Raw genomic sequence first — 13,933 nt, forward strand, 5'->3', positions numbered from 1 at the left:
AGTACATATGTGTACAAGTATATATGTGTCTACATGTACATATGTATCTATCTTAAACAAAGTTCATGGCATATAATAGTTGACAATAAATGTAGGTCTTCACCCCCAAATGGATGTCCTTCTTGACTGCTAAGCTGTAAGTCAATTAATACCTCATTAAAATCAGGGCACTGGGTGTGAGCTAGCAGCTATTGTGCCAGCAAGATATCTAGTTGCTCATCCATGAAAAACTCACTATCAGGTTTCTTCAGATAATGACATTTTTATTCCATTTAGAATTTGTCCCCCTTGATAATTCTGGTTAACCGTACCATTGTTTTACTTTCCATTATGAAAAATTTTAAGCAATCTATGACACACACTATATAATCTCAACAATTTGATGGAAAAGGGAAAGAATCAGAGCCTGGTAGGATGCTGGAGGGCTGTTCTCATAAACTGCTGCCACAAATATTCCCTAGTGTGTTCCTGGTGTCTACATGAATAGGAAGCTATAAATAACATAAAAGAGACATAGTGAAATGAAAAATATAATGAACCCACATGACATAGTTACTGTGTATAATTTAATTTCCCCTGAGCTCTACTATTATACCAGTGCTATATAATTGAGCTTAACTGCTATCTTCCTTAGTTACCACTGAAAAAGTCAATGACCCAAGGCAGGAAATAGGATTCTTCCAAAAAAGAACTGACTCCAAAACAATAGCATACTGAAACCAACAGCTAAAAGGACCTTTTAGTCTGCCAAATAATGACTATGTTGACTTCTGAATGGACTTCACACTTTAAAACATATACCATCATATACATATTTTGTATTTTATAGCCACACCATGAGAGAGAGGCAAAACACAAACTATTATTTTCACTTTAGTATTAAGGAAGCAGAGAGGAAATGATTTGTCCAAGATATGTACGATAGTGTTCAGCCTAGGATATTATTAGGCCTTAGGTACACTGGCTTCTAATTTCTTTTCTTTCTTTCTTTCTTCTTTTTTTTTTTTTTTTGGTATAAGGGATTGAACCCAGGGGCACTTAACCACCGAGCTACATCCCTAAACCCTGTTTTAAATTTGAGACTGGGCTCACTGTTGCTGAGGCTGGCCTTGAACTTGTGATCCTTCTGCCTCAGCCTCCTGTGCCACTGGGATTATAGGTATGAGTGCAAAGGTTTTTTTTTTTTTTTTTTTTTTTTTTTTTTTTGCTGCGCTAACTTGCCCTTGGTAGAGGTTCTAGCCACCCACCAGCCATTGCAGCTGGCCCTCTCACAAGACTCATTATACAATCTGAAGCTGCTATGTGGATCATACAAGGGTTTACTTTGAAAACCTAACTTTCAGGTTTCCAGGCCAACTATAAAGAACTACTGCTAAATTACTCTTTAAAGCAACAGGATTCAGGAATGCTGATGTTGAATCCCATCTCTGTCAGTAACCAGCCCTATGATGTTGGGGAAAGCAGCTCCCCTCCAAAGACCCATTTTCTTATCTATAAAATGAAGGTAGACCTAAAGTTCTTGAAGGATACTCTTAGACTCTCATTTGTTATGATTTCTTAATCCTATAAAGATACTAACTTGTTAACATAATTCTGTCAATTTAAAGTCTGAGATTAATTTTTTAAATACTATACTTTACATATGATTATTCTTTTTTTAACAAAGCTATATAGAATCAACTTATTTTTGTTTTGCTATTAATTGTTAATGGCAATCATTTATTAATGGTAGGCCAGTGCCACGTGGGCAGACTGCTATAAATGTCCTGTCCACTTGATCCTCACACCTATGGGGTAGTTATCCTTGTGTTCTGTCTACAGGCAGAGAGGTTAAATAACTTCTCCATGGTTACCAAGGCAATAAGTGATAGAAACAGGATAAAACTAGAATTGGGACTAGACACATTCTATGAAATGTTTTATAATCCAACTCTGATCATCCTTCATGGGTTCTGATATTTTGCCTTGGAAGATAAAGGACACACAAACAGCGGTAAAAAATTAAGGTGACCCTTTTGTAAAGAGTTCTCTAACTTTTGCACTGAGAGTCAGATCTACTTGCAGATCTGATTATGAGTCAGTCTCACCTGTCATTAGTGATGCCTCTGAGCCCACTGCTCGGAATGGCAGGGCAGAGAAGTAGAACAGCACAGCACCACGGCAGCGCCTGAAGCAAATCCCTCATCGCTGCCCTCGAAATTATGGCAGACAACTTATTTACTGAAATAACAGAGCAGGCCATGAAGCAGCCACTACCAATCTGGCATTCTACATTCAAAAGCTCCAGTGGATCAGACCATACCCGACTCAGCAGGAAAAGGCATTTCCCTGAGTCACCTCCATGGACCTAACCACTCATTCTCACAGCCCAAGCTCAACTCCAGCAGACATTCCTCAGCCCCAGAGCCTGTGAATAAACCCTACCTCCCCACCTGCTTTCACCACCAGGTGCAAAGTCTTAAAGATTCTATAAGGAAAAAGCTGTAACTGGGACAAATGAAATGTTTCCTGCTGCACATTAATAAAATAACAAACAAAACAAGCCTCAGGTATGGAGTGAAGGAAAGGAGAGATGGATAGATGGCAATCTTTGTGTCCCCAACCTTATTCCTATCTATTTGTTCCCTTTTACATAAGCAAAGAGGACACAGGAATGCATCTTCTACTCTTTAGGATCCAGTATAAATCCCACCTCAAGGCTATAACAATAGTGTAACTAGGCAGGTAAGAATAAGGTGTGCTTTATAAGAAAATTAAAAATGGCTACTATTTTGTCCCCTAGCTTCTATCCATTTTTTTTCTTTTATTTTTTCCATACTGGGGATTGAATCCAGGAGTGATCACTTACTGAACAACATCCCCAGTTCTTATAATTTTCAGAAGGCTTCTCACCAAGTTGCCTAGCCTGGCCTCAACTTGCAATCTTCCTGTCTCAGTCTCCCAAATTGCTGGGATTACAGGCACGTGCTACCAGGTCTGGCTTTTTATTTCTTTACCGTGAACTGAAATCCCTTAATTCAAAAGCTGGCCAGCAACAAACTCAAATTCTTACATGACAAATTGTTTTAAAAATATCACAAATAAGCAGAATTTTAGCTACTTAAAGCCTACCTACTTTGTATATCCTTCAGAACTATACCCCCCGAAATTGTTAGCATTTGCTAACCATAGATAAAAAGCCCAGGGCTATAAAAATCCCATGCTGCTGCTGCCGCCCTTCAGGGATCCCTGACCCAGAGACACTCTGCATTCTGCTGAGCATCATCACAGGCCACTTGAGCCTTCTTGAGGAGTTCCCTTATCTTATTCCCTTTCTGGATCACTGGCTCCTGTGCCAAAAGCCCCTGGATGTATCTTGGACTGAGGGACTCCCCTGCCCTACAAGCAAACCTACAGAATTGTGCAAATAAAGCTGGAATATGCTACTGCCACCTAGTGGTCAGATTTTTCTCTTTGAAGCGCTAGAATGTGTTCTAGCATTCAGTAGTGCTCAATTAACATTACTGAATGAATACAGAGAGTAATACCAGTGCTTTAGTCCTTACCTATTACTAACTCCCCAATTTGGGGCACGTTATTTAACATCTGTGGTCTTCCATCTGCAAAACAGGTATAAGTAGGGTTGTGAGGATTAACTACTCAATACTTTGAATAGTACCTGAAACATGGTAAGGGCTAAGACATATATTCTCACCTATATATGGATGTATATTATCATCATTATTATGATCAATAATAAAAATTACTATATCAGTTTACTTGTGTTACATTCACATTTTACATGCTGGATGAAAAGGTGTTCTTTATAGCATTCCCTCTGGAAAAAACACTGGAGTAGGAATTGAAAATGACTTTTTAAATGGTCTTTCAGGTGATCCAATAAGTTCAAAAAAATGAAATCTCTATAAAGTCTTTTCTCCCCCATCCCTTCTATTCTCACACAAATTTTTAAACATTACCAAAATACACATTTTGGGTAAAAATCTTAGGGCGTGCTTTACTTTAAGAGCAAGTAAAAGACCTCACTCACTGCAAGACAAGATACTTTCAGGACAGGAGGAAGTGAGCTGTGTAACAGCACACTGAGACACATAAATATGATAATTATGATCATGATGAAAAAGTGGAAGGTGGTAAGCAGAGGCCTATTCTGGGGAAGCCAGAATTTCCATTTCTTCGGTCCTCTGAAAATACCATCTCCAGGAGGACAGGAATTCTATAAAGCAGCTAGCTATTTTGTAAACAGGAAATAGGAAAAAAAAAAAAGGAGTATCGGAGATATTCCCCATGATAATGCAAAATGAAGGCAAGACAAAAAGAGTACCTCAAGAGGGATAAATAAAAGATAGAAGCAAAACTAGATAAATTGGTTCTACACATGAATAATCTGCCCCCAATAACAATGCTACAGAGGTATGTATATTGGCATGGAAAGAAATTCTCAACATATTATTGTGCAAAATCAGCAAGCAACAAAGCAGAACACAAAGTGAAATGTCATATTTTCATAATCTCTAATTCTCTACAGTGATATCTGTAATTCTAGTTCCTACTTAGAATATCAGTGGTTATCCCTGACAATGACATCACAATACCATGGATAATTTCACCTTTGTATTTTTCTTTATTTCCTCATATTTCATTATTATTACAGCATTAGTATTAAAGAAAAGCAACCTTTTAAAACAAAAACTAATGTGTCAAAAAAATTGAATGGGTTACATAATTAAGGACAAAAATAAAAGATTAGAAAAATTTTCCAAGGATAACTAAAGGCAAGAATAAGCTACATTCTCAATATTAAACGTTTAATACTTATTTTTCAAAAGGAGTTATGTTGAAGCCAGATTAAGTAAAAAGCCTGCTGGTAGAGGCACAATGGCGTCATGTTGATAGACAAAAAAAAAAAAAAAAAAAAAAAAAGCTGGTTGCAGTGGTGCACACCTGTAATCCCAGTGGCTTGGGAGGCTGAGGCAGGAGAATCATCAGTTCAAAGCCAGCCTCAGCAACAGCGAGGCTCTAAGCAACTCAGTGAAACTCTGTCTCTGAATAAAATACAAAAAAGGGCTGGAGATGTGGCTCAGTGGTTGAGTGTCCCTGGGTTCAATCCCTGGTACCCCCCAAAACAAAAACAAAATTAGGACAACTTAGCATCCATTCTCCCATCTGCAAAGGGAAAAGTAATAGAAAAAGTCCCCAAGACCTGAAGAGGTAGAGGGACTCTTAGCCACTCTGGATATGCCTAAGTCTCTGGGACCCAGAAATAAGTCAGCAACCTTACTGCAAAATTAGTGCCAGGAATGTGTTGGAAAAGAGAGAAACACCAGCAACCTGTTGTGTAGGAGTCAGATATAAAATCAAAATCTGACTGCCTGTTCCTAACTCTGAAGCTACTCAGGGAATTTGTTCGCCTTTCTAACTTTCAATTTCCTGATTTATAAAATGGAATTCATAATAATAAAATTCTGTGCATGCTGATGAATGGTAAGGGCCTAATTAGATGCCAGACATATTAGACACTCAATAAATACATTGCAGCTAGACACTGCTTTTTAAAAGGCTGGGTGTGGAAACTAGGTATCTGTGTAGCTGGCCAAATTTTAATCCTTAATTTTTCATAATTTAAGCCTGGGATTCTAGATTCATCAGTAATTCATCACCTTACCCACTGATAAGGTATCTGAAAGGCAGAATTGGGAAACAGCTGGGAGAAGTAAACACCCTTCAGAACCAGAGCTTGCAAAGAGCCACATCTGTCACCTAGGGCATGTTTCCTTTCTTAAACAGAGGAAGAGATTTTCTTGGGGATAATGATAACAAACTGAAAGCTATTCAGTGCTTTATTCTGGCCCATAAGATTAGGCCAGGATGTGCACAACAGCCCTGGAATATACTGCAAAGTCCTGTGGCAAATGCCTGCAGTTCCACAGACTCAGGATACCAAGGCAGGAGGATCTCAAGTTTGGGGCCAGCCTAGGCAACTTAGCAAGGTCCTAAGCAACTTAGTAACTTAGTGAAACCCTGTCTCAAAATACAAAAAGGACTGAGGGTGTGGCTTATTGGTAAAGTACCCCTGGGTTCCATCTCTAGTACCAAAAAAAGAAGAAAAAAAGGAAGAAAGAAATCTAAGAAGAGAGCTTCTGAAGTGAGAAGTATTTTCAGTAGATGGGGGGGAGGGGAATGCCACCTCTGACCAATCCATAAAACCTCTTTACCATTTGTGTTAAAAATGTACTACCAGTCAACTGAGGATTAAGTTTACACATAAGAAAGGAAATAAACTAAGCAATACAAATTATACTCCAAGAAACTCTTAACAGTTTTCTATCTTCTTTTATTCTAATACTGTTTTCTAATCAGCTGCAATAGCATTTTATCTAGAAACTCATAGCAGAATGGTTTTGAGACTGGGTTTTGGTCCTGGCTCCATGGTCAACCAACCTCTTTGTTCTTCAGTTTCATTATTAAAAAACAAAAACAAAACAACAGCAACAACAAAAAACCCCTACAATTTTATAAGGTTATTGTGAGAATTAGATGAGTTACAGACATTCAGAATAATGTTTGGGCACTAATTATTTGTCATTATCATTATCTCCTTAAATTCTATGTAGTGGCATTACTAAACAGAAATAAGGGGAGGAAGGTCTCCATTACAATGAAAATCGATAGCTAGAACTGGCCTTTTTTCATTCTGGGTTAGATAACTGATTACTATATTCCTTTCTAAAAATTTACAATCTTAAAGTATGATTCTAATTCAGTTAAAAAGTACAAATTAAAAACATGGAAAAAATACATCTAAGCATTTAAAGTGGCTGTTTCTGTATTATAAGTTTAAGGCTGATCTCTTCCCTCCCTGCATCTATCAATCTTCTTAAAAAGAACTTCCAGAGTGTTCTAAACTGTACACTGATTTCATAACCAGGAAAGAAAATTACTCTTGACACTATATCATTTTTTCTTAATATCTATGTTTCCTTTTTAATATTTATTTATTTATCTACTTTTTTTTTTTTTTAATGTTTTGAGCTGTGGTGTGTTGCCCAGGTGTCCTGGAATTCCCAGACCTAAGTCCTTCCACCTCAGCCTCCTGAGTTGCTGGGACCATAGGAATATGCCACCACACTTGGCTTCTTATTTAATACTGCTTCCAAATATGAAAACAGCATCTGGCTTCCCAATGTCATCATCTTATAGGTTTTTCACTTCTTCCAATTCCAAAATTGAGAAAAAGATACAAATTATAAACATAAAATGAGAAGGACAATTTTGTTTTACCTAAGCACTTCACATCTTTCACCAGCAAATGAATATTTATTTTCTTTTCAGAGTAATCACATTGTAAGACCACAAATTTTATTAAGATAAGCCAGTATGGCAGTCTTTTTCTGAAAACTTCACAAAGTCACATAAATCAGACCATCTTAATCTTTAATGCAACTCAAGTCAACCACATAAAGTGTGCACCTGAGCCAGGCACAATGGTGCACATCTGTAATCCCAACAACTGGGGAGACTGAGGCAGAAGGATTGCAAATTAGAAGCCAGCCTCAGCAACTTGGTGAAGCCCTAGCAACTTAGCAAGACACTGTCTCAAAATAAAAAGTAAAAAGGGTTGGGGATGTGGCTCAATGGTAAAGCACCCCTGATTTCAATCCCTAGTTTAAAAGAAAAAAAAAAAAAAAGAATACCTGATATTTAAGCTAGGCCTACAAATACAATAGACTATACAAGCGTATTTTTTAAAAACTACATATATAAGCAAGGCTGAATCCTAAGGTTGAATAAAACGTTAGGTAGGACACAATTTAGATGAAGTAAACAAGATGCAAATAACACTGTATTATTTCTAGAGAAAGACACTGTACATACAGGCACTGAGGCTTCATTCCCATCAGTTTAGGTAAGAAGGCTGTGGGAATGGACAGTGCTAACAATGTTCCCAGGACTCTGGCTCAGTGTTTTGAAAAGGAACAGCTTTCCACTTTCCCCTAGCTGGGGAATATGGTTGTATGAGTACAGATTTCCAGTGCATTTTGGTGACAAAAACTATCCCAGAGCTTTCTGCACAAAGCTCAGAAGCTTTTCTGCCTCTCCTAAGCCATCACAGGGGTGGGCATGGGGCAGGAACTTTAATTTGCCATCTCCAGCTCATCATTTGCTCTTGAAGTTATGCCAAACTTACCCCTGCCATGGGATAAAAGAGGAAAGGCTTCGCATTTGGACATTTCTCCTTTAAAACTGCAACTGAGAATGCAGGACACTAGTTGGGGCAATTCTACCTGAAGGTGCTAATGTCTTGGCACTGAGCACATGATGTAGGTGGGGCTACCTTCACACTGCCATTATAGGCCAGCTCCTGGGCGATCCCAGTAGGCAATCTGTGATTCAAACAAAGGACTCTTTGAAGGTGAGGACAAAACATAGGCAAGGGACTTACGGAGAGTTCAACAACTGTCCTGATGGCCTTGTCTTTTCTCTTTATGAAGTCATCATCCTGCAAGACAAAACAGGCATAAACAAACCCGAGGTTACTACAGATTACTCAACTGGACTCCTTAAAAATCTGCCTTATAAACTGGCTTCTCATTACTATTTTACCAGAAGCCATTTCAATTATCCTAAGATGGGATATATTCTTTAAGGAAAAACATGAGGATCTATGCAGATGGCCCTAACACAGATCCCTACAAACAGGAAGAAAAAGGAATGCCGCGGAGTGTAGTGGTTTAGATAAGTGTTGTTCTCATTTCAGATCTCATCAGTGCCAAAGTGTCAGGTAAGATGCCTAACCTCAACACCTCAGTTTCTCTATCTGTAAAACAGAGACGATCATTAGGATTAAAGAAGTCAAATGTGGGCTGGGGTTGTGGCTCAGTGGTAAAGCACTTGCCTAGCATGTGTGAAAAACTGGGCTTGATTCTCAGCACTGAATATAAATTAATGAAATAAAGGTCCATCAACAACTAAAAAAAAAATTTAAAAAAAGAAACCAAATGCTGTGCTAAGATTATTATTGTTACTACAACTACTATAAATTATTACTACAGAAATGCTCTACACAAGTAAGTGTCTCTCAAAAAGCTTTATACAAAAATACACTCTTACTCATGTAATTCAAAAAAGATCTGGATCAAGTACTAAAATTCAAAGAAAATGATAAAACTGTAGGGCTTCAGACTCAGTGGCCATTTAGAGAGGCAGTTCTAATGAACCACAAGGCCCTGTTTCATTGCTGCCTGAGGAGGGGTGGAGATGCCAAGCAAGGAGTTGGGAATGGGGGCTTAAGCTTGCTCCACCCCCTCCTCGGTGGTCTCTATAAGTGTACACTTGTGGTCTCGGTGGAGAAGAGAGAAAAAGCACAATACTAACCTCAGGGAGACTGTAGGTTTTCTGGAACTGTGATATGGAGTAAGAGCGAATGTAGTCACCCATTTCTTCTTTTGTTTCTATAGCTCGTTTCACTAGCCACTGGGGAAGGAAGTGAGGAAACATGAGTTGATAGGGATGATATCCCATGGCAGTAAAGGCCCACTTAGAGATAGCACATCTTGTGAACTGAAATCAGCATGGTTGAACTGACCAGGTGTTAAGAAACTGTCAACACACGCTAACATGTAGGAAAAGCACTGGCTGGGCATCCAAGCTACTGATACAGTGGGGACCAGTGCTTTTACACAGTGGTCACAGTGCTGAGTGGCTACATTGAAGCATAGAGCCATTTCCCACATTCTCAGGTCTCAGACTGTCTCTGCAAAGGGAAGAAGATTAGTTGCTTGATATTCTTGACAACACAGTGCTACTACAGAAGCAAATGAAATCATAGCACCCAAGTGCTTTGTAAATATCTGAAGCACAAGGCAAATAGGGGTATTTCCCCAACCACTATTCCCAGTGGCAGATCATAACATAAACCTCTCTTTCCTATGCTTACACCACAGCCCAGGGAAAGGGGAGAGTGCCATAGCAAACACCTAGTAAATCCCCTTGCTTGATAGAGGAAGAATATCCCTACAATATTCTAATTTGCAAACAATGTGTACTGCATATAGAGCCCAAGGAGGTATATGGTTCAGCTGATATAACATCCTCTCTTTTGATCCTCATGATGTTATAAGGTAAAAGGTACTGGCTTGGTTTTACAGAACCTGAGGTACAGAGACACTATGTAAGTTTCTCAGTGATCTTTAACTGCACAGCTGGGAGTCACACAACTCAGAGGCTCTTGTACCAGATGACTGGACAAGTGGATTTTATTACCCATCTGAGCGTTTTCCTAGCTGTTACCTAGAAGCTGTTGCTCTTTCTACTCTTCAACTTAAAACTCCAGTTAATTAAAACACACACACACACACACACACACACACACACACACACACACACACACACACACACCCATATCCTGCAGAAAAGCCAGGTACTGAGGGTTAAGAGTGGTGTAAGGTACAGAAGGAGCCTTTACTTCTCCCCCATGTTCTTCATGCATTCCCTTCATTACTGAAGGATAAAAAAAAAGGGGGAAGCCATTTGTCAGGGCTGCAGCTTACTATCTGGAAAGACCACTACGTTGCCAAAACGGATTTTGATTAGTAGTTGTGTTTTACCACAGCATACTTGGTGAAGTATAGCTGCCTAGGAAAGTAGACATATGACCCACAGCAAGGTACTTCTACAGGAATGAGAAGAAATACTGTCAGAGGGCAGCCAGCTTACATAAAGTGAAGAACATATTTAGGAAGTGGCTGACCAAGACGGGGTGTCTGCAGGTAGCTTTATGTGGAATATTTCTTTGTTGTTAGTATCTTCCATTTATTTCCACTACTTTACCCACCCCACCTCTATCCAATAACCTCAGGCACTGACTGAAATATAAAGCAGAGGCAGAACAGACAGCACACAACACTACTACAGCCCCTCACCCACACTCAAACCCCAGTACCATGGCCCAGGATCATTAGGAATGAAACTACTATATGACCAAGTTATACCACTCTTCAGTATTCCAAATGAATTATTAAAGTCAGTATACTAGTGATATACACATACCCATGTATCATGCTGGTGATACACAGAACCAGTATAGGTGTGTCAACAAATGAATGAACAAAGAAATGTGGCATATTTCCTTTGTGTATTCAGCCACAAAGGAAAATGCAAAATAAGTCAGACACAGAAGGTCAAGGGTCATATGTGGAAGCTAGAGAAAAAAGGGAAAAGGGACCTCAATCAAATGGAAAGGAGACTAATTAGGCAGGGGAATGGTATCAGAGAGGAAAGGAGAAGAGAAAGAGGATGTATTGGTGAATCAAACTGATCAAATTAGGTTATATGCATGTATAAATATCCCATAATGATACCCTTTATTTTGCATAATTACTATGCTCCAATAAAAAAGTAAAAAAAAATGTTTTTGCTTGGCCAACTACAAATGCCAACCCTACACCAACCTCTCTTTATGCTTCAAAATTGTAAAGGTTCACTAAATTAAGAAGTCTGTTAACCACCAGTCAAGGCTCTTCTATCTAGACAAGAACTTCTCTAGCACTGCACTCCCAATGTGGAACATTCACAGACCCCTGAAATGTTAAACTGACTGGAGATGACTTGCCATTCATTTTCTTATATCAGGATTGGATTTAAAAAAAAAAAAAAAAAAAAAAAAAAAACACCTCCAAAGTTCTACTATAGGATACAGTAAGGTCTAATTCCTAGAGAGTCATGCTTTGGGGAAAGGAAACCTCTTTATAGTAGGACAGTATTGGAGGTTTCAGCAATCATCAACACCAAGGTCTGACTTTCTATTATCACAAAAAGAATAGAGTAAAATCTTCCTGAGTCAGAGACAGAAAGTCTAACAAACATACAGATTAATTTCTGAATTAGACTCTCAACCTCATATTTATAAATTTCATTGAGAAATCTATAAAATTTGTAGATTTGATTTGAAGTCTAGCGCTCAGGAAGACTCAAACAATAAGACAGACTGCTATTTGACACTTATAAAGCACTAAGACATGCCAGTCCTTCATCCAAGTACTTACACATATTAACTTCTCAGTTATTACTTCTATTTAAGATATAAGAAATTAAGTCATTTGCCCATGGTCACACAGCTAGAAGTGGCAAAGCTGAGATTTGAACCTAGGAGGTCTCCTACATGAAGAAAAGCTTTGCAACTTACTTCTCAGTACCTGCATGAATGACAGAGTGGGAAAGGCACAAGGCTTATAGATAGGAGTATAGGCTGGAATCTATGCTTGTCCACTCACTAGTTCTCTAGCTTTACAAAAACTAATTACCTTCTGAGTCTCACTTTCCTCAAAGGTAGGACTGGAATTGCATTAGATGCTTCAAACAACAGTATTAGGATCAGATGCAAAATACTGTTCACACAGCAGGGAATGAGCATAAGTGCCTCTGCTCCTCCTCTTTTTCAGGTGCTTGGAGAAGATGCCCAGAAACAAGAACCACAAAAAATACAGACAGCTTTTAAGCACAGGCCACTTAATCTAAGTGGCTTGAGAAAAAACCACATAGGGAGAAGTCTCCCATGAGATATTCAGCGTTCATATGAGAACTAAGTACCTATAACTTGTCAGACATACTGATAGGTATGAAAGACAAAAAAGAGTAGCAAGACAACCATAATCCTTGCCCTCATGAAGCTTACAGTCTGATGGGAGAAACAGATAACCATATATATCAGTATACATTGTTAAAAAACTATAGGAAGGAAGATTTCTGTGAAGGAAGGGAATGTGGCTGTAGGAGGGGACATAGCAAAGGAACCTGTATATTAGGGGTCAAGGAAGGTTTTGAAGAGGTTTGGTAGAACTGAGATCTGAAAGATGAACATGAATAAAGAGCATAAGGAGAAGAGGGAAGAGCACTACAGCTCAAGGAACTAGCATATGCAAAGGCTCTGCAGCAGAAGTAAGCATAACAAGTATAGGGGAATCTGAGTCAGAGAGGCTAGAAAAACAAAAACAAAGAAATCAAGGAATAAAATGAAGCTGAATAGTAGAGTAGAAGAGACTAGAACATACAAGGTTACAGAGTTCCATGTTCACCCAAAATCAATGAGAAGCCACTGATGGGAACATTCAAACAGGTGTTATGGGTAATATGGATTACAGCAACCCTTTAAGAATGACAACAAGAAATTTCATCATGTTCTTCTTTACCAAATCCATACCACATCCATTAGATTTATATTCAGGCTAGAAAGCCCAAGTCCCAGATCTATTTATTATAGGAATTCTGACGTTCAGAGGACAAGAAACCAAACAGATCTTACCTGCACAACAGGAAATATGTGAATAAAATCCATTCCCTGGATCTGGTGGGGCTCCAGCTGGTGTGGACATTTCATCCTTGGAAGGACAGAGACAATCTTTTCTGATAGAGCTCTGTTCAGAAAAAACAAGCACAGAATGAGAATATCCTGAGAAGCCTTTAGACATTTCTAAAGTCTGGGCCGCATCCCAGAAGAACCTGATTTTTTCAGTGCCAGGCCAGAGCCAGAGCATCCCAGAAGAACCTGAGTTTTTCAGTGCCAGGCCAGAGCCAGAGCCAGACCATGACCAAGTTCCTCCTAGATGACTGAAAAATGAGAAAAAGCTGCACATCTATATGCATCTGAGGTTGCAAAACTTCCTTCACCATTTATTTTAAGATTTTGTCCTTTCTTAATTTTTTAAGTTAAAATATTTTGTTTCTTTATATGATGGTGATGTCAGAGGTGGCAGTTATTACTTGTTATCTTATGTGGTAAAATAAAATTATCGGTGTCCCATATTCTATTATATTTCATTTTACTGACTTTTTTTCTCAAAAGCCTGGGAACCATCAGGTTATATATAAAAAAATTGTTCTAAATACCCTTTCAACAAAAATAATTACCAGACACTGTAACAGGTGCCCAAGATAT

The 13,933-nt window shown here is 38.6% G+C and overlaps 1 protein-coding gene across 13 annotated transcripts in view; it reads right to left on the reverse strand.

The window, feature by feature from the left end:
- Ccdc93 (CCC complex scaffolding subunit CCDC93) overlaps positions 1-13,933 on the reverse strand; it is a 101,535-nt gene that overhangs the window by 75,470 nt on the left and 12,132 nt on the right. For all 13 annotated transcript variants that reach the window (XR_013344249.1, XR_013344248.1, XR_003302784.2 and 10 more), the window contains exons 4-6: positions 13,301-13,412; positions 9,376-9,474; positions 8,444-8,500 (exon numbers count right to left, since the gene is read on the reverse strand). Coding sequence is in view for 5 of the 13 variants with exons in the window: in XM_077802256.1 (XP_077658382.1) it covers positions 8,444-8,500; positions 9,376-9,474; positions 13,301-13,412 (268 nt within the window). In the remaining 8 variants the exon portion in view is untranslated. The remainder of the gene's footprint in view (positions 1-8,443; positions 8,501-9,375; positions 9,475-13,300; positions 13,413-13,933) is intronic.

Source organism: Urocitellus parryii, chromosome 1 (genome assembly GCF_045843805.1).
Source record: "Urocitellus parryii isolate mUroPar1 chromosome 1, mUroPar1.hap1, whole genome shotgun sequence".
Lineage (NCBI taxonomy): Eukaryota > Metazoa > Chordata > Mammalia > Rodentia > Sciuridae > Urocitellus > Urocitellus parryii.